The 20,822-nt window shown below is 41.1% G+C and overlaps 1 protein-coding gene across 1 annotated transcript; it reads left to right on the top strand.

Annotated features, from left to right (window-relative positions):
• Positions 1-477: 477 nt before the first annotated feature.
• Positions 478-20,081, top strand: Dnaja2 (DnaJ heat shock protein family (Hsp40) member A2). The gene is made up of 9 exons (XM_051195039.1): positions 478-667; positions 2,077-2,136; positions 2,801-3,024; positions 8,182-8,262; positions 8,478-8,611; positions 10,687-10,883; positions 18,391-18,535; positions 18,660-18,787; positions 19,362-20,081. Exons 1-9 carry the CDS (start codon positions 590-592, stop codon positions 19,551-19,553), a joined length of 1,239 nt encoding a protein of 412 aa, XP_051050996.1. The 5' UTR covers positions 478-589; the 3' UTR covers positions 19,554-20,081.
• Positions 20,082-20,822: the final 741 nt, after the last annotated feature.

Below are 20,822 nucleotides of genomic sequence, written 5' to 3'. Positions count from 1 at the left end.
TGTCCTTTCGTTCGATGTGACAGTGTGGCTATGGCTTTAAAAATTCGTCCGCTAGGTATATATACGTATTTATGAATGAAATTGTTTCCCGCACGCGGGAGTGCTAAGGGGGAAGCTAAGAAGATGGAATGAATTGGCGAACGTATGGATAAAATCACGTTAGGGGTGTCACTCGCTGTTTGGGAGGCTCACACGCTCACACCCACGTGCTGTTTTCCACCAAGGCCCCTGGAGTACCGCCCCAGGAGGGTCCCAGGCCGGCTTCTTCCCCTCAGGCCTCAGCGGACCGAGGGTTCCGTAAGAACGCCGCACAGAGCCCTGCCCCGCCGGGCGGCCGCTCGCGCATCGCCGACCGGCGTCCGGAAAGGGACCCCACGGGCCGCTCACCGGCGCCCACCGCCCAAAAGCCCGGCCCGGCCCGGCCCCGGGGCGGGCCTGTGCGCCTACGTCATGGCGCTGCGCCGGGTCAAAGTTCAGCCCCGCCCGCGTCCCCGCGCCGTCTCCTCGGCCTGCGCCGCCGCCGCTCGTGGTCCGGGTCGCGCTCCTTCCGCTCCGCCGCCTGCTCGCGAGTGCTGCCCGGCAGGCCGCCATGGCGAACGTGGCCGACACGAAGCTGTACGACATCCTGGGCGTCCCTCCCGGCGCCAGCGAGAACGAGCTGAAGAAGGTACTGGAGCGAGCCGGCGGGCGAGCGGGCGGGCGGGCGGGGCGAGAGCGCGGGGCCTGCGCGGTCGGGGCGGCCTGAGCCGGGCTGAGGCGCGGCGGCGGGGGCGCAGTCGGCTCGGCTGACCTTGGGCCTCCGCCCGCCCTCCTGTCCGCCCTCCCCGCGCAGACGCCGCTCGCCGTGCCGGCGCCCCGGGCCACCCGGAAAAACAGGTCGGAGCGCGGTGCCCGCGCCTCCCGGCCCGGCAAGCGCTGACCGCCGGCGCCGGTGTGGGACTGAGGGCCGCCGGCTCCGGCGCTGAAGCTCCTCCCTTTGCCTCGCTCGCCCGGCAGCCAAAGCGGCGTGGGTCTGTTTGGAAGCATTGTTCTATGGGCAGGTGATCTAAATACCGGTGGCGGCTTCAGGGATGACTCGTGTGTCCCAGCTAGACACCTGAATGTGCACTCGCTAAAAATAAGACAGGTCTCATTGTTGTCCTTTGTAGTGGTACAGAATCATCCCGGGACTTAAAGCACTTGACGTATTAATAAAGTCCCGCACCATCTCCTTTGGCTGTCGGTATCGAATCTGAACCTGTAAACCTAGAAAAATGAGACTGTCCCGTAAGCAGTGGGACTGGTAAAGTCCAAAGTAAAATAGACTTCCTGTTACCTTACCGGAAATGGTAGGCTGTGTTATATAATTCATGAGTCTGTGTGAAGACTTAAATGGTGCATGCCCATATCGCTCAACTGAGAGTGTGTAGTTTCATTACCACCTAGCACCGCAGTCAACTCACCGTGTCCTAGTAAAACGTCACCTAGGACTATCTGGGGGTTTTCCTGTTAGAGGGTAGGCAGGAGTCAGCACAGGCAGGCGTACTGTGTTTGGGTTTCTGTAAAATACAGTCACATAACCTGGAATTTGTTAGATTATTGTGTTCTTAGTCTGGTTACTGGCCATCAAAGACATTTGATAATAGTTAAAAAAAAAAAAGAGTCATGTTTGTGTATCTATCGTTGTAGTTTTGTTTTATTTGTATTTTTCTTCAATGTACTCTTTTTTTTTCCCCCAACAATAACTTGGTTTTGGTACATTATTAGCAAGGAAGCAATGTTGAGGTGGAAAATGTCAAATAATTCTGACAAGTAAGTGGCATTTTTTGGAAGGCTGTAACTTTAGAACATTGCATCTCAGAAAAGTGAATCTCTGCTGGGAGTTGGTGGTACACACCTCTAATCCCAGCACTCTGGAGGGGGAGGCAGCCTGATCTACAGAGCCAGTTCTAGGACAGGCTCCAAAGCAATACAGAGGAATCCTGACTCAGAAAAAAAAAAAAAAAGAAAAAAAAGAAAAGTCAGTTTCTTAAATTATGTGTGTATAACACTTTTTCAAAATCTGTTATTTTTTTGTTCGTGTTTTGTTTTTTGTAGGCATACAGAAAGTTAGCCAAAGAATACCACCCTGATAAGAATCCGAATGCTGGAGACAAAGTAAGTTATTTGACGTTTTATTCTTGGGGTTTTAGTTTTAATCTGAATTTTAAAATAAATCCCCCTCCCAGAAACAAGGAGTGTGCTGTTACTATTTTAACTTATTTGAAAATGCCATAATGAAACCGAATGCTTGTGATATTCTCTTAAAAATAAGAAAAATTAGCTGGGCAGTGATAGTGTTAACACATGCCTTTAATCTCAGCACTCCACATGCAGAGGCAGGCAGATCTCTGAGCTCAAGGCCAGTTGGTCAGAGCAAGTTTCATGATAGCTATTGACTGTACAGAGAAACCCGATCTCAAAAAAAAAAAAAAAAGGAAAAATTATAGCTGTTGCAATAGCTCAACATTACAAGACCTTGCCATGTGAGCCGAACAGCCTGACTTTGATCCACAGTGGAAGGAAAGTTGTCCTTCAGCCTCCACACATGCTCCCATACTCAGTCATTCCTACACAGTAACATTGATGACTGTTAGAAGAATATTTTAGTTTTACAATGAAAATACTAAGCTTTTGAGCAGTAAGTGATAAAGAGAACCAAAATGAAACCAAAGGTAACTTGAAGCATTTTATTAGAATTAAGTGTATTCTGAGTTTCTGAAGTCTTTCTTATGTCCTTGCACTTAAAAACCCAATTTTCATTTTTATTTTTTCCTTATAGTTTAAAGAAATAAGTTTTGCATATGAAGTATTGTCAAATCCAGAGAAGCGGGAGCTATATGACAGATATGGAGAACAAGGTCTTCGGGAAGGTAGCGGTGGAGGCGGTGGCATGGATGATATTTTCTCACATATTTTTGGTGGAGGATTGTTTGGCTTCATGGGCAATCAAAGCAGAAGTCGAAATGGCAGAAGAAGGGGCGAGGACATGATGCATCCCCTCAAGTGAGTTTTCTTTTTCTTTTTTTTTTTTTTTTAATTAAGTGCTTTTCCAAGAGGTGATGGTGCATGCCTTTAATCTCAGCACTCTGAAAGCAGGGGCAGGGGGATCTTTGTAAGTTCAAGGCCAGCCTGGTCTACAGATTGAGTTCCAGGGCAGCCAGAGCTTCACACAGAGGAAACCTGTCTAGAGAAAAAAAAAAAAAAATTCATTTATTTAAGAATTTTTACTGTGTTCTCATTGAGTAAATAAATTAATTAATAAATTTATTAAGTGAATGTACTTTGCTTCAGAGCTTAAAGGATGGAGGGGTGCTCTAGAAATATAGGTCAATTGGTAAAGTGCTTAACTCAAAATTCTGGATTCCATTCTGGGCACTAATAAACCGGGTTTGGTGGTTTTTACTTATAATTACAGCACTGGGGAGGTGGAGGCAAGAGGATTAGGAGTTCAAGATCCTATGTACTCAGCTGAATATCTAGTTTGGGGCCAACATGAGAGATACAGTAAGCTTGTTTCAACAAAACAACCAAGATCTTAAAGAATAGTTGATGTTTTTCATATGTTGTTGGGGTTGTTTGTTATACCATTTAAAATTTCAAGTATGAAGACTATATTATTTAAATCCAAGCTTTAAAAAGAATGGTTGTTTAGATTATTTACATAGTAAAGTCCCCATTATTTGATCCTTAATGCTAACTCTTAAGTTGGTTTCTATGGAGCTTACTGGCTTCCAGCCTGGCATTAACCTGCCAGTATACAAGTGGTGTGGATCTTGTAAGTTTTTTTCATGAATAATGGTTTTAATAATGAGAGAGAGAGAAACAGGGAGGACAGACAGACAGAGACACTCCTGCTTGAAACAAGGCCTCTTGTAGCCAAAGCTGATTATGGTTTCTAGTATCTATCCTGCCTCAACCTCAGAAGTGTTGGGATTTATTTCCGGGGGTGTATGGTCATGCATGGCTCTCAGTTGTTTATTTAAAATATTTCGGTTATGGTTTTTGTTATTAGTATGGGGGCATGTGCTTGCTACAGTGCACACATGAAGGTCAGGACAAACTGGAATTGATTGAGTTGGTCCTTTCCTTCACCATCTGGGTTTCAGGGCTTGGTGATAAGTATCTTTATCCACAGGCATCTCACCAGTCCAGGTGTTTTGTTGTTTGTTTGTTTACATTTATCTATTTGATTTTGAAGTGTTTTGCTTGCTTGTTTGTATATTTGTGTACCACACAAGTGCCTAGTGCCCAAGGAGGTCAGAAGAGAGTGTCAGGTCTCCTAGAGCTAGAGGTACAGGTGGTTGTGAGCTGCCAGGTGGGTGCTAGGAATGAAACCCAAGTCCTTTGCAAGAATAAGCTCTCCAGCCCCACTGTGTCTGTCTTTACACAAGTTCTCGGGACTGACTCAAATACTAATACTTGTGCTGTAGGCACATTACCAACTAATCTGTCTTCAGATCTGCGGCGCACCCCCCTCCCCCTTTTAACTGGAGCTTAAGTAATCCAAGCTGGCCTCCAACACACAATGATTCTATTTCTTTTCCTGAATGCTAGGATTATAGGTGTTACCACCATACCTGCCACTAATATATTCTGAGTGGCTTTTTAATTTCATTTCATAATGGTTAATCACTCATCTTTTATAGACAGGGGGCCTGTAAGAGATATTGTTGCTGTACATTTCTTTATATACAGTTTTATCTCTCTTTGGCAGATTCCCAGACAAGCTCTTTATTTTATTTATTTACTTACTTGCTTACTTATTTAGTTTTTGAGGTAGAGTATCACACTGGCCAAGGCTGTCCTATACTTCATAGCAGTACAGGTGTGAGGCACCATTCCTCACCATTCCTGACTTGACATCCATGTTTTGAAGCTGATTTTAAAAAACAAAAGTTATTGGCTCTCTAGAGGAATTTTGCCACTTTAAGCCTCACTGGAGAGTGCCAATGTTGTTAGTTCATAACTTAGTTTTCCTGTCCTAGTTTTGTAAGACTCAAGATGTAGATCAGTATACCATTTAATTGGGTGTGATGGTGTGTTGTTGATAATTTTTCATCCATAAATAGGTTTTACAGTCTTTACCGTGTGCACACAGACACAAGATCCAGGGAGGGGGTATGAAGGTCAGGGGACAACTTGTGGGAGTTGGTTCTCTTCCACCATGATCAAACTCAGGACACCAGCAAGTGCTGAGCCATCTTACTCGCCTGTGAATGTTTCTTTCATACTGCCGGCAGTATAGGAAAGCTTAAGCTAATAATCTTGTGAAATGTTGAACACCACAAAATAGCATAGGTGTCTTGGAGAAAGACATTGAACTATTTCTTTGTTCCTTTACTTAAACACAAAGGATTTAAAGTAGTAGGGACGGCTTAAAGGCTAGCTGTACATAGCTCAGTTGCAGAGCACCTTCTGAGCATGTGAGGTCCTGGTTCACCCTCAGTACCATAGGGAAGAAAGATTTCAAAACAAGAATAGCCGGGCATGATGGCTCACACCTTTAATCTCAGCACTAGGACAAAGGGACCAAGAAACAAGTAGATCTCTTGAGTATGAAGTCAGCCAGGTCTACACAGCCAGAGCTACATAGTGAAACCCTGTATTAAAAAAAACAAACCAATTTAAAAAAAAAAAAAACCACACACACACACACAAGAGTATTATTAACTCTCTAATATAAATGGGTGGTTGGTGAGTAAGTTTTGGAATTTAATTCTTTCACAATTTCATATACAAATGATTTTACCTTATGCCTTCCCTTTCACCTGAACCCCTCCTTATTCCCAACAAGCCCCTCCTACTTTCTTGTCTGTTCCTCTCTCCATCTTTTGTATTTATAATTTCTTGCATGAACAAGGATGGTAGGGTTATTTACTTGAACAAGGGCAACTGAACCATTGGCAACATCGCTGAGAATATGAGTTCCCTCCCTCAGCAACCATTGACTACAGCTCCTCAGGGAGGGGTGGGGCTGTTTTGTTTTGAGATTAGTTTGGAAATTGATTCTATAATTTAAGTATGCTATATATGAATTAAATTGAGTTTGTGGTTTATGAGTTATGTGTGTACATATACACACATACATATTGTTTGTTTGCTTAAGACTGGATCTTTCTATTTAACTTTGTCTGGCCTAGAACTTGTTTTGTAGAAAGGGCTGCCTTTGGACTTTTGGCAGTCTTCCTGTCTCATTATTGAGATAGGTATACACTGGCAAGCCTAAAAAATACACTTTTAAAATTGTTTTATTTTTAAGAAACATTTATTACTTTTGTCACTCTTTTTTAAAATTTATTTAATTTTATTGTTTATTGGTGTGAAGGTGTCCGATCCCCTTAAACTGAACTTACAGTTGTGAGGTGCCATGGTAGTGCTGGGAATTGAACCCAGGTCCTCTTGAAGAGCAGCCAGTGCTCTTAACTGCGAAACCATCTCTCCAACCCCCACTTAAAACTTTTTTTAAAAATGTGTGTGGATGTTTTACCTGCATGTATGTCTGTGTGCCATGTGCAGTAAGTGCCCATGGAGGCCAGAAGAGGGTGTTGAATCCTCTGGAATTAGACTTGGTCCCCATGTAGCCTCTTTTCTGTACCACTTTCTTGAGGTATGATGAATATATAAAATATTGTATACTTTTGAAATATACAAAGGACTGGTACTTTTTAAGATTTATTTATTATGTACATAGTGTTCTGCCTGCATGTATGTCTGCATGCCAGAAGAGCATACCAGATCTCATTATAGATGGTTGTGAGCCACCATGTGGTTGCTGGGAATTGAACTCAGGACCTCTGGAAAAATAACCAGTGCTCTTAACCACTGAGCCATCTGTCAGCCCCACAACTGGTATTTTTTATTCAACCTTTTACTTTTTCAGATAGATACCTTGAAGATAGGTTAAAAGATGTTCAGTGTTCATCATGAACACCAAGGTGCCTGTGCCTCCATGTCAGAGGGCCTCCTCTCTGAGCTCATTCAGCAACTGGTACAAGCCACCAGCAAGCTGACCCAGTACATCACAGTGCTTTTGGCCATTCCTACAGCAAGCTGCTATATGAGCTAGTGACCTGATTGCCTATGCATCAGCCCAGACAAGATCTATGTTCACTCTGACTTGAACTTGCTGCCCAACCAGGTCTGGAATGAATGTTTCCATCTTCTCTTAAGTACTGGCCTGACTTATTCGCACTGCCATTCATGGAGCCACATGTGTCTTGTGCCTGTGGAGACAAGCAGAGTCAGGTCTCCTGGAATTAGAGTTACAGACAGTTGTAAGCTTCACTGTGGTTGCTGGGAATTGAACCCAGGTCCTCTGGAAGAGCAGCAGTGTTCTTAACCACTGAGCCACCTCTCCAGCTTCCTAAGTGCCTATCTTAAACTATAATATCCATTTGTAATCTAATCAATAATCTATAGCTTACCTCCCCAACAATAAAGCTATGACCTTGGTTAAGTTAGTTAATCACATAAAATTGGATGATAATTACTATTAGTAGCTTAGTTGCTAGAGTGCTTGTCTGGTATAAAGAAGTTCTTGGGTTCTGTCTGTACCATAAAAAACTGGACAAGATGTTCTATACACTTGGGAAGTAGAGGCATGGATATCCATAAGTTCAAGGTAATTTTTGGCTGCATTTTGAGTTTGAATCCAGTGTAAACTATAAAATTCTGTCTTTAGAGTGTTACTTATGACTTGGAGTTATCAGTGCATAAATTGCACCAAGTCCTGGTTCAACACTGTAGGTTCTAAGAATTTATTATTTTTGGTGTGCAGTGTCACACACCTTTGACCAGCACTTGGGAGGCAGGGACAGGTGAATCTCTGAATTTGAGGCCAGCCTGGTCTACAGAGCAAATTCTAGGGCAGCTACACATTTAGTCCCTGTGATGGTGGGGGGAAGGGGACCGGTTAATGTGTGTGTAGGGGCAAGTGCCTGAGAAAACCAGAGGCATTGGAGGTATAGTTACAGGTGGTTCCATTGTGGGGTTGGGAAACTCTTGTCCTCTGAAGAGCAGTGTTACCACCTGTATTGTCCATATTTATAAAGTTTTTCTTGGGTTTTTTGTTATAAAGTCAGAGTGAATTTGCCTTGTAAGCTATATATATTTTAAGAATATTGGCAAATTTGGTTTGAACCTTGTTCTTTTTTTCTTCAGAGTATCTTTAGAAGACCTGTATAATGGCAAGACAACCAAACTACAACTTAGCAAGAATGTGCTGTGTAGTGCGTGCAGTGGGTAAGTGTGTTGTTGCTTAGGCAGTGTCTGTGGAATGCTCAGAATCTATACCAGGTAAAACATTTTCTTTATTTAAAGCTTAGTAAGCAGTCAGGCCTTTTTGATATCTCTAAAGACAATTAAAGTAGTTATATTGGGCAATGAAGCACAATTTGTTAGTTTTTAATAACTGTAATGGTTTGTAAACAGATGTATAATTTATACTTTTGCTTTAGCCAAGGTGGAAAGTCTGGAGCTGTTCAGAAATGCAGTGCTTGTCGGGGTCGAGGTGTGCGCATTATGATCAGGCAGCTGGCTCCAGGGATGGTGCAGCAGATGCAGTCTGTGTGCTCCGATTGCAATGGAGAAGGTAAATGCACCAATATTTTTATTGCTTTTATGTTAGAATATGTGGGTAACATAGAGGTTGAAAACATTTGTAATTTTTCTAATATGCATACATTAATTTCATTTTTAAAATGAGATCTAAAAGAAGATTGGAAATTATATCATTACTGTTTGAGTGTAGTGTCGCTAACCTAGGCTGACCTTGAACTATATGTTCAAGGATGATCTTGAATTCTTAATCTGCTTCTACCTCTGAAGTATTGAGATATTGTACCACTCCAGCTAGAAATTAGTCTTTATTGCCTAACTTGTAAGCCTTCGAGAGCATTCTAAAAAGTCCAGAGTCAAGTTCTGAATCTATTTTTAATAGTTTAATTGTTAAATGAAGTAGCTTTAATCAAGGAAAGGAGAGATGTGTCTAGTGTAACCAAGTTTTTAAAAAATAGTATGTGTAGTGTTCTGTCGCATGTGTCCCTGCAGGCCAGCAGAGGGCACCAGATCTCATTACAGATGGTTATGAGCCATCCTGTGGTTGCTGGGAATTGAACTCTGAATCTCTGGAAGACCAACTCTTTAGCTCCCAAAATTTAAGCTTTTAATTAGAACAATTTATGTGGTAGATTTTTTTTTTCTCAGCAGCATAGGAGAGGTTCATGGACCCAAGTCCATGAGTGTGCTCGGCGAATATTAAACTATACCTTATTCAGACTAATTACATTACCTGCGTCTACCCTGGCCCTAGTACAAGGAATTAAGCCACACTCCCAGCCTTGCCTTTGACTAGTGATTGTTTGTATAGTTGTAGAATTCCCTTTCCCAAATTGCTCTTTAAAGCAATAATTTTAAGTATATATTGGGTGATTACTTAGTTGATAAAGTGCCTGCCTTGCTGGCATGAGGGCCTAGCCATGGGTAGAGTCCCAGAACACATGTTAAGAAAAGCCAGTTGTGTACCCTTAAATCCCATGGTCAGGAGAGAAGTTGATCCTACAGGCTCACTGACCAGCCACCTAACCCACTAACCTATAGGTCAATAAAAGATTGTTGTAACAAGTGGAGGACAGCTGAGGAATGACACCTGATGTATTGTCCTCTGCAGCTGCATGCTATATTCCCCTGAGGCATCTCTACATTATACCTTGTTAAAATTGCTAGCTTCACTATCAAGAAACCAGAGTCAGCTGAAATCTCACATCGGGAAGCAGAACAGGAGGAGAGTGAGTTTCAGACCTACTGTGCTGCATAACAAGACCCCTTTTTAAAAGCAAGTGCACTGGTGCTCAGTGATTAGAAAACCTTGCCTCCCCCCCCCCACACTTAGATACATCTGGAGTTCCCATTCATTGTACCATAAGCACATATTAGAATATTTGCAAAAGAAAAACTGTTATCCTAAACTTGGTACAGAGGTGTTCAGTGCCAGTTAAACACTCAGACATCTCTGGTTGGTTTTTGAGAATTTTCAGTAATAGTCAAACTACTTAAAAGCAGAGTTGGGTGGTAGGACAGTCCATTGGTAGAGCCTGTGCAAAAACCTGGAACTGATCGCCAGCTAATATCTGAGCAAGATTTAGTCTTCAAAGTAAATTCCAGTACCAACTATACAGTTCAGTAATGGACTATCAAAGATATTTAAGGATTGGATATAGATCAGTAGTGAACTATTAGATTAAGTAACCCCTACTGGAAAGAGAAATTGAAGTTTGACTTGGACTGCCTCTGTCCTATGGTAACCTACTTGAAGTTAGAACTGAAAACCCGGAGAAGTGTTCGTAGAAGCTCCAGCATCTGACTGTCCAAATATTTCCTTGTTCATTAGTGTTAGGGAGTAGAGCCAGGAACTGAGGAAATGTCAGGGTGTTTTACTCTGTAATCTTGGGTAGCTGAACCCTTTGGGTGACCTCTAGTAAGATAGAAGTTTTGTCATTCACAGTAACTGTAACTGTTAGCGTCCAAAATGTATCTTTGAATCAAGGGCACTCTCAAGACTCAGCTTAAGACTAGGGTTTTTTTTTTTTTTGTTGTTGTTGTTGTTGTTTTTTTTTTTTTTTTTTTTTTTTTTTTTTTAATGGAAACTTGAATGGCCTCTCTTTGCAGGAGAGGTCATTAATGAAAAAGACCGCTGTAAAAAATGTGAAGGGAAGAAGGTGATTAAAGAAGTCAAGATTCTTGAAGTTCATGTAGACAAAGGCATGAAACATGGACAGAGAATTACATTCACTGGGGAAGCAGACCAGGCCCCAGGAGTGGAACCTGGAGATATTGTTCTTTTGCTACAGGAAAAAGAACATGAGGTAATTTCCTTTTGATTTATTCACTTTTTTTCCCCTTTTTGTTTTATTCAAAATTGATCTTGCTTGTGAGAAATAGATAGATGCCTTGGAGTGAAACTAGAAACAAATGAAATCGTTATGGGAGCATGGCTGAGTTAATTTTTAGGTCACAGTGAGCATGGCTTACTTACAGAAGCTGACTCCTGTAAACAAAACTATTAAGACAGGTGTAGTCAAAAGTCTTTGCCCTGTCATTACTATGGCTCAACACTATGCCCTTAAATAATCCTATTGACTCTGCACCTCATTTCCTTTATGAAAAAGAAAGCCATTGGACTAGATAGTGTTAGGCAACATAATTTTACTAGAGAACTCCTTGGTGGGTAGAGTCTTTACTCCTTAGCACTTTTCCAGTGATTAATTTTACTTACTGGAGTAAGAAAACTTACTTAAGTTTTCTGAGGTTGAGAGTTTGTTTCTTAAAGTAATAATCTGTTTTATTGGCATGATGGTAGCAGGGGGCGTATTCATGTTACAGTATGTATCAGGACTACTTTCTGGAGTCAGTTCTTCCACAGTGAGTTCTGGGGGTCAAACACAATTTAAACATTTTTATTAGTTTCTGGTTAAATATGTGTTGGTTATACCTGTTATGTTTGAGGCAAAATGAACTTGTCTAGCAAGGTTCATTATGTGCTATTTTTATTTTGATCATTCCACTGAACATTTTAAATACCCCTTTTCTGTTTTATCACTAGGCTGACCTCCAACTTGACATTGTTCTTTTATCTGTCCTATACCACCATGCTTGACTCACCTATAATTTGTAATGCCTGGTGGCCTGTGTCTATAATCCCAGCCTTTTGGAGGCCAAAATAGGAAAAAACAAGTTTGAGGTCAGCCAGGACTATATAGGGAGACTCTTCCTCAAACAAAATTAATGGCCTGCATAGTATCCTGTCTACCTCTGACTTAAAGAATGTGTCTGCGGCTGTTGGTTTATAAAAGAGCTGTTCGGGAAGCACATGGTCCTTACATGTGAAAACATTACATAGGGTTCTGCTTTATATTTGAGGCTTATTCAAGAGATCTCCAAAAGATTGTATTCATTTTTTATTTATTTTACAGACTTGATTCACTTTATTTTTCTCATATACAGACTCTATGTGCAGGGCTGGAGAGATGGCTTAGTGAATAAGAGTACTTGTTGCTCTTCCAGAGGATTAGGGTTCAAGTCCCAGAACTCACATGGCAGCTCACAGCTGTCTGCAACTCCAGTTCCAAGGAATCTGACACCCTCATAGAGGTACACACAGGCAAAACACCAATGCACATAAAATTAAAACAATTTTTTAAAAAAACCTCATAAAGCTGGGCAGTGGTTGCCTATACCTTTAATCCCAGCACTCAGAGGCAGAGACTGGCTGATCTCTGAATTTGAGGCCAGCCTGGTCTACAAATGAGATCCAGGACAACCAGGTAACACAAAGAAACCCTGTTTTGAAAAAAACAAACAAATAAAGAAGCGCTTGCCACAGCTGGTCCTGGAGAACATGGACTCCTTCCAGAGGTCAGAGTTTGGATAGCTGTAGTAGGTCTTGAAGATGGCATCAGAGGTGGCCTTGGTAAAGTTGCCCTTGGCAATGCAGCCCCAAGCTGTTATCAGTCCCAGCTGTCAGCAGCAGCTTCTTGGGCACAGGAGCAGAAAGAGACAGTGCCATTGCCTCTGGGGGCAGGGATAAGGTGCACTAGCACAGTGCCACAGGGCCCATCACCTTGCATAGAGTAGGGATTTCTAATCTTGAGCCCCCAGTAGCCTTGATTTTGGTCTACTTGCCAGGCCAAGTCTGCTTCTGCACTGGTGTGATCTTTAAAACTTCATCCTTAAGAGATGGTTTCTGGGGGCTAGAGAGAAAGCTCAGTGATTAAGAGTACTTGCTTCTGTTGTATCGGAACCTGGTTGGATTCCCAGCACCTATATGGTGGCTCCACACTTTTTTTTGTTGACTTTTGAGACATGGTTTCTCTGTGGCTTTGGAACTCACGCTGTAGACCAGGACTGGTCTCAAATTCAGAGATCCACCTGTCTCTGCCTCTGGAATACTGGGATTAAAGGTATACTTGACCACCGCCCAGTCGCTCGTAGCCTTCTTTAACTTTCCAGAAGATCAGATTCCCTCTTCTGATCCCTGGGTACCTTCGTGCATATGACATGCATACATACAGAAACACACACACACACACAAATAAAAGTAATGCATTAGTAAGGGTTCTCCAAAGGAACAAAATTTACAGAATGTGTGTATGATATATAATGTATTATAAAGAAGATTTATTAAAATGGCTTACAGGCTGTGGTCCAGCTAGTTCAACAATGGCTGTTCCAAGAATCTAATAGTTTGGTCCATGAGGCTTGATGTCTTAGCTGGTCTTTAGTATAAACTGGAATCCCAAAGAAATAGACTAATTCCAGTGAAGGAAGGGCTGGGCTTTAGTGGCAAATGCCTTTAATCCCAGCACTTAGGAGGCAGAGGCAGGCAGATCTCTGTGAGTTCAATGCCAGGCTGGTCTACAGAGCTAGTTCCAAGACAGACTCCAAAGCAATACAGAGAAACCCTGTCTCAAAAAAAGCAAAACAAACAAAAAAAAAAAAAAAAAAAAGCATGAGAACAAGGAAGCAAAGAGAGCAAGCTTCCTTCTTCCATGTCCTTTATATAGGCTACTTGCAAAATGTGGCCTAGACTAGAGGTGGTTCTTTTCACCTCAAAAGATCTGACTGAATTAAAGTTAAAGGTATATCTTCTCATCTCAAAAATCTGGATTAGAAGTGGGTCTTCCCATTTCAAATGATTTAAATAAATAGTCCCTTACATGTGTGCCCAGCCATACCCAGCCATTTGGGTTTTTAGGTAGTCAAGTTGACAACCAAGAATAGGCATCACAATTAACATATCATAGAGATAATTGCTAGGTAAAATTCAATAGGATTCTTTGATAGGCAGAAAGGACTAGTAGATCTCTGGGGCTTGATCTTCATGTCCTTGATAGGCAGTCCAGCATGGTTACAGGGATCCACTCCTTGTCTTAGGCTTTGCCTAAGTGCTAGATACCAAGACAGGGATGACTACTCTGGCAGCCACTGTGGCCTCCCAAGCCTTAATTCATTCACTATTTTGTCCTTGTCCTCCCCCCCATGAAGAAGCTGCAATTTTAAAAGTAAAATCATTTCCAAATTTCTGTAGAGAACAAGGCCATATTGAAAAGCACATTGTAGAATTTGATCACAAAATTTTGACTTTCTCCCTGGACTGCCCTTTATGGTCTTATGAAGAGTGGTATGTTACTGGTTAGTTTTGAATTTTCTTCAGTATTGCATATTTGAGATGGCAAAGACCTTTTAGCTGGCTGGAAAATAAGAACAATTTCCAGAATTCTGCTTTAAGGTCATAAATGACCTTACTATTTTTTGATGAAGCCTACATCTTTTAGGTATTAGAAACTGCTTTGTCTCTGAGCCACATCTCCAACCCCTAAATTGTGTTATTCAACATTCTTATTTGATGGCATTTTAACTACTTCCTCATTTATTCAATATTAATATCCACAATACCTAGAAGACATAAGAGGTAGAAAGGTAAACAAAATAGCCACATCATTGAAAGTTGGTAGTGTAGATTAAACACTACAGGTATCACTAGGATATTATGAGCATTACACATACCTTTAATCCCAGCGCTTGGGATTAGAATTGTTGACAGTGGTAGGATTGTATGGAATTGATTGCCTAGGCTAAAAAGTAGTAAAGGGCAGAAGTTGAGAGTGTCTGTTCTGGTTTTATTGTAACCAGGGCAGTCAGTATGAGTCAAGGGTGAGATTTAGACAGCTAGCTTAATTCATCTCACTTGGGGGGGGGGAACGAAAACAATAAACAAACATACTATAATTTAAACTAGAACATACGGCTTGCTAAATGTTCAAGAAAATCATTGGTTGTTTTGGGCCTTTCTCTCCTCATTCTAAGTAGCTATCTGAAGAAATTGAGACCATAATTAGGTTGGGTGGGTGCAGTGGCTGAAACTACAAATGTAGTAAAAGCTAGTGAGCTTTGGGGGTGTTGTGTTGTGTGTATTCATCCTGCTCTGCTGATGTCCGTTTGTACACTGCAAGCACAGGGCTTTGGTTGTTTAGTTCTTTCATAACTGCTTCAGAAAATTTTGCAACTTCTGAATGTTTTACTATGTGGTGCTTGGTAGTTCTTCATTAATCTTTTCAAATGTTCTCTGGCAACAGAAAGAGGGAAGAAGTTAGGCATTTATCTATTTAAATGTTAGCATCAAATTATCAAGTCATCCATCCCCCCAAAGGACAGCAACTGCCCTGGTGTTTTTTAGTTGTTACTTTTAATTTCTATACAAGAACTTGTTCCTCTTGTAGGTATTTGGTAAAAATTATTCTTTGACTATTGTCCAAGCATTTTACAGGCATTTGTTTGTTTTGAAACAGGTTTCTCTGTGTGGCTCTGACTGTCCTGGAACTCGCTCTGTAGGCAAGGCTGGTCTCGAATTCACAGAAATCTGTCTGTCTTTAAGTGCTGGGATTAAAGACATGCACCACCACAGCCTGGCTAGCATTTTTTAGTAGCATTGATGCAGTCTGATTTTTTTAAAGTCTGATGACCCTGTTGTGAGGGGACCCTGAGTAAATGTTCATAAGTAACTAATCTACATTGTTGCTTCTCACATTTGAGCTGTGATTGGAGTCCCTTGGAGAGCTTACTAAATCTACTGGGTTGCTGGGCCAAAACATTATTTTTAACATGCTTCTGGTATTGTTGAAGCTGGTGTTCTAAAGCTGTTCATGCTTAGGATAGTTTATTGGGTAGATTTAAGAGAATCTTTTAGGAAAAGAACACATTTTTCAGGTGTCTTATGAACCAGCCAAGATTGTTTGTTACTCAAAGATATTATTAGGGTTTACACCTCAGATTTGTGAAGCCAGTAAGAGAGTACCAATTGAAGGAATTTCTACTCTTTGCCAAAATAGAAGTATGAAATGAACTTCTATGCCCTTAGAGAGCCAGAGGTTAGTAACGAAATGGGAGAGCATGCTGGAGGGCTGACTCAGTGGATTAGAGCACTGGCTAACATGATTCCAGCACCCACATAAAATGTTGGCATGACCTCATGTGCCCCTCTGACAGGTGGATGACATAGACAGGAGGATTGCTGGGTCTTAATATGGCCACCAGCCTGGCTCTAGGTTCAGTGAGGGTGATAGAGCAGACACCTGTCCATGCTTCTATGTATACACATTTGCATATATCACATTCACAGGAGAGTCCATCTGAAGAAAATGGAAGAGACTAATAAATGGAAGAAATTCATGTGCTTTCTAGGACTGGGAATAGATTTCCCAGAAATGAAGTTCTTTCCATGGTTCTTTCTAGTGGTTGCCTTGTCTCTTTTGGCATTGCAGGGTCAGTTAGCCTACAAATGGAATTAAAATGAAATCAGAGATGGTCTGGCAATCATCTGGTGGCTGTTTGGTCCAGCCAGTTTTTGTTTTTGTTTTTTAAAGCGTTGTTGTTGTTATTTAGTCTATTTTATTGCCTATAAACATCAGAGATTAGTTTGGGTAGAAATTAAGCTGGCTCACTTATTACTCAGGGTAACCAAGACTTTGTTGTGTGTTTGTTTTTAAGAGAGGGTCTCTGTTGCCTTGTCTGTCCTGAAATTCACTTTGTGGACCAGGCTGGCCTTGAGCTCAGAGGTCATCCTGTCTCCCAAGTGCTGTGTAAAGATGTGAGCCACCACTGCTGGCTCCACAGCACTTTCTAGTGAACAAATCTAGGTGATGTTTTCACTACAGATTAATTTTATTTCAACTTAAATTTCAAAATGTAAGTGTAGATTTGACAAGTTTAAGTGAAAATTATAAGTTGAATATTTTGAAATTTATTTTTTTCTCTAAGCACCAGAGTTTAGGACATTCTCAGCACTTGTTCAGAAGCCTTTGCAACATTGGTGCAGGAACATAGCTTTCACCTCTAAGGGGACAGAGTTTATTCTGAAGCTAAATAACATGGATTCAGGTTATAACAAAATCCATGTTCCAACATGGGAGCAGTAATAGAACAAAGAAAATCACAAATCAAGGCACTGTACAATGCATTAGAGGAAAGTAGTACAGTAAGTACAGCTCAGCCATAAGTCTCAGAGGCTTGTCTGGTGGCTCCGAGCTTTGGCTTGGTAGAGACTACAGTTTTCTTGTTAATACATTCCAAAATGTCTTATCTGTTAAGTCACAGGATGTTTGGTCTGACACAGCAGTGGGCACATGGCTAATTTGAGGGACTAAAGATAGCCCAAGGTAAATTGTCATTAGACTCTGGACCTGCAGTGTTCTGGTTTTATGTAGCTTCTTTCTGGAAACCGAGTCACAACAGTATGTAGCCCATAAGCCTATACTATAAGGTGGAATAAGCTAACTTTAGCATTTGCTGTGTAATCTGCAGTAAACAAGTTTGAATTTTTTTTTTTAAGTGTTTGTTTTGTTTTTTCCAAGACCAGTTTTCTCTGTGTAGCCCTTACTGTTCTGGAACTTGCTCTGTAGACCAAGCTGGACTCAAACTCAGATATCCACCTGCTTCTGCCTCCCAAATGCTCGTACCACTCACTGTACCTGTCCTGATTGTTTTGGTTTTTAATTTATGTTTGTGCATGTTTTCTCTCTGTGTGTGCCTGGTCCTTGAATCCTCTGGAACTGATATTGTGGGTTCTGGGAACCAAACCCCTGCAAAAGCAGCAAATAGTCTTAACACTATCTCTTCATCCCCAAGTTTGAATTTTAAGTGAGATGAAACTTCATTGTACATGTACAAAGTGTAGAATTGAACCTATAACTTCCATGGCTGAGTCTTATTGGTTGAGCTTGTTTGGTTTGGTTTGGTTTGGTTTTCTCAAGACAGGGTTTTCTCTATGTATCTTTGGAGCCTGTCCTGGAACTAGCTCTTGTAGGCCAGGTTGGCCTCGAACTCACAGAGATCAGCCTGCTGCCTCTCAAGTGCTGGGATTAAAGGCATGTGCCACCATCACCTGGCCCTTGTTGTGCTCATTCTTGACAGCAAGCTTGGTTGAGCTTTTCTTAAACACTGAACTTGGACTCCCATCTTGCCTCATTGGGATCATGTCTGGGGGTATCGGTTGAATCTGTTCTTATTGAAGACCATATGACGAGTCCAGATTTGGTATTAAATTTAGGAAATGGAATGCAATTGCAGCAGGACTAAACTTTTGGTGCTTCAGTTGTATCTTACATACTTTTCTTAATAGGCTTTCCTAATAGAAGTTTCTGGCATACTCCTTGAGAATATATAGCTTTGCTAATAAGAATTTTGGACATTAGGGATAATGGCATTTTGGTTCTTACAGTGGGTGGTAGAATTAATATTCTGAAATGGACTTAAGGAATGTGAATCAGGATGGTGTGGGCTCATAGTCTATAAAATATGCTTTGTGTTTTGTCATAGGTGTTCCAGAGAGATGGAAATGATTTGCATATGACATATAAGATAGGACTTGTTGAAGCTTTATGTGGATTTCAGTTCACATTTAAGCATCTTGATGCTCGTCAGATTGTGGTGAAATATCCTCCTGGCAAAGTAATTGAACCAGGTAAATGACTTCATCTGACCCAGGTTGTCCATATATTGTTAAAATTTGTATTTATGGAAACTAATGGGATATTATTGAATACCTTTCTTGGGTAACATTTTTATCTAATTTTTTTAAATAATAGGATGTGTTCGTGTTGTTCGAGGTGAAGGAATGCCGCAATATCGTAACCCCTTTGAAAAGGGTGATCTTTACATAAAGTTTGATGTGCAGTTTCCTGAAAACAACTGGATCAACCCAGACAAGCTTTCTGTAAGCTGTTTTTGCAGTTCCTCATGCAGATAATGTGGCTGTCCCTTGTGCTTCCCACTCTTCCTTGTTTCGTGTGTGTGTGTGTGTGTGTGTGTGTGTGTGTGTGTGTGTGTGTGTGCGCGCGCGTGCGTGCGTGTGTTTTCTCTTTGTTTTGTTCTATTCCAGGATCTCCACCTGCACCCTGGGCTGGCCTAGAATTCATGGCAATTCCTGTGTCTCGGTCTTCTGATTACTGGGATTATAGATGTGACCAACCACACCCAGCTCTTTTGAGACTGTGTCTTCATGCTGGCTTTTTTTTAATGTTTGCATGGTTGATGGGTTTTTTTTTTTTTTTTTTCTGGTTATTCTAAAGATGAAGTTGACTGATACAACTGTTTATGGGGCCAAGCAGGCTGGGTATGAGATGCTGATGAGTCTTTGAACTCCATAGAGCCTAACCCTCAGCTGGCCTTCTGTTAGAAGTGCCGTGGGACATCCCTGCAGGGTAGTTTTCTAGTGTTTGAATGTGGTGCTTATTTGTGTGAATGTCAGCTGCATAATGAGACACATCTCCTGTTTTTGTTTCATGAAGGAATTAGAAGACCTCCTGCCATCTAGACCAGAAGTTCCTAATGTAATTGGAGAGACAGAAGAGGTGGAGCTTCAGGAATTTGATAGTACTCGAGGCTCTGGAGGTGGTCAAAGGCGCGAGGCCTATAATGATAGCTCTGATGAAGAGAGCAGCAGCCATCATGGACCTGGAGTGCAGTGTGCCCATCAGTAAACTGCAGGTGGCTGCACAGGTGGATTTTCTTTCCACATTTGCCGGATTTGCCAGCTGCTGGAGTACCTGACGAGTCCAGATGAACTGATGGACGTCTGTTGATCTATGTGTAACTTCTAAAATTGGTATAGTATCCACAGAGTGTATAATTTAAACTAACCACAAAGCTTTACATCTTCCTTTGACTGTTCTGTAGCAGAGTAAAGCACTTGAAATAAGACTCCCTTTCACATGTGGGTTAAGTTTCAGTCCTGGTATCTGCTTGATTTTTATCAGTTTTGTGTAGACTTTATGTTTCATATTTTAAACTCAAATCCAGCATTGTAAAGTTTGTACAATTTGTCCTAAAGCTTTGTGTTTGGCTGCACCTGCATAAGCTGCTACAAACAGAATAAAGAATTCATAGCCTGTGTCTATCATTTAGATGCATGGAAAAATGGGCTTTGCACACAATGGGTTTGAAGCTGACTGGGAACAGTAGAAAAAAATTACATTAGCCATGGTTGTAAAGTTTTTTGGCTTTTTTTTTTTTTTAAACCATTTTGTGAAAGGTTTCTGAAACTTGATAATAAAAAGCAGTTGGTGTAAATTATTCTGTGTCACATTTTTAGAAAGAAGAACATATTTTGAACTGTAAAAAAGTATCCTTACACTGAGGAGTGAATCTTTGGTTCTGGTTTTTAAACAGCCCTTAAAAATCCATTGACTTGAAGTTTATGCTTCAGGTATCTGCCCCTGCGGGCTTTACAAACACTAAGATTGGTTGAAACAGGCTTTATTGACTTCAGTAGATACTCTGTAGCATCAAGAACATCCAAGTTATCTAACTCCCAGGTTACCCTGAAAATTGGGACAAGCCCAGGCCTCTGTTATCCTTTGCACTTCTTTTTTTTAAAATACGGTAAAGCAGATGAATAGTAGAACCATGTTTACACAGACCTGTTAACGCTGTTTTAATTAAATATTATGAAAAATTGCTCTGTCTCATTAAGTTGAATATCTGATTTTGGGGAAGCATTGACTAATATTCACAAAGTGTCTGAGCCAGTGGTGAGGAGGGTTCAGTGTGATCCATGTCCTGGTCTGCACCTAGCTTTACTTCCAACCATCCTAATGGAAAGAAAGGGTGTGTTTCCATCCTCTGGTGATTACTTTTTTCATTCTGAGGTGTTTTTTTTTGTTTGTTTGTTTTTGTTTTTTTTTTTTAAACATGCTGATTTGAGGTCCAAGTGACACCAGTTATACACACGTGTTTTATTTACATTTGTC

This window comes from Phodopus roborovskii, unplaced genomic scaffold (assembly GCF_943737965.1).
Source record: "Phodopus roborovskii unplaced genomic scaffold, PHOROB, whole genome shotgun sequence".
NCBI lineage: Eukaryota > Metazoa > Chordata > Mammalia > Rodentia > Cricetidae > Phodopus > Phodopus roborovskii.
This window is presented reverse-complemented; position numbering and strand designations above follow the sequence as displayed.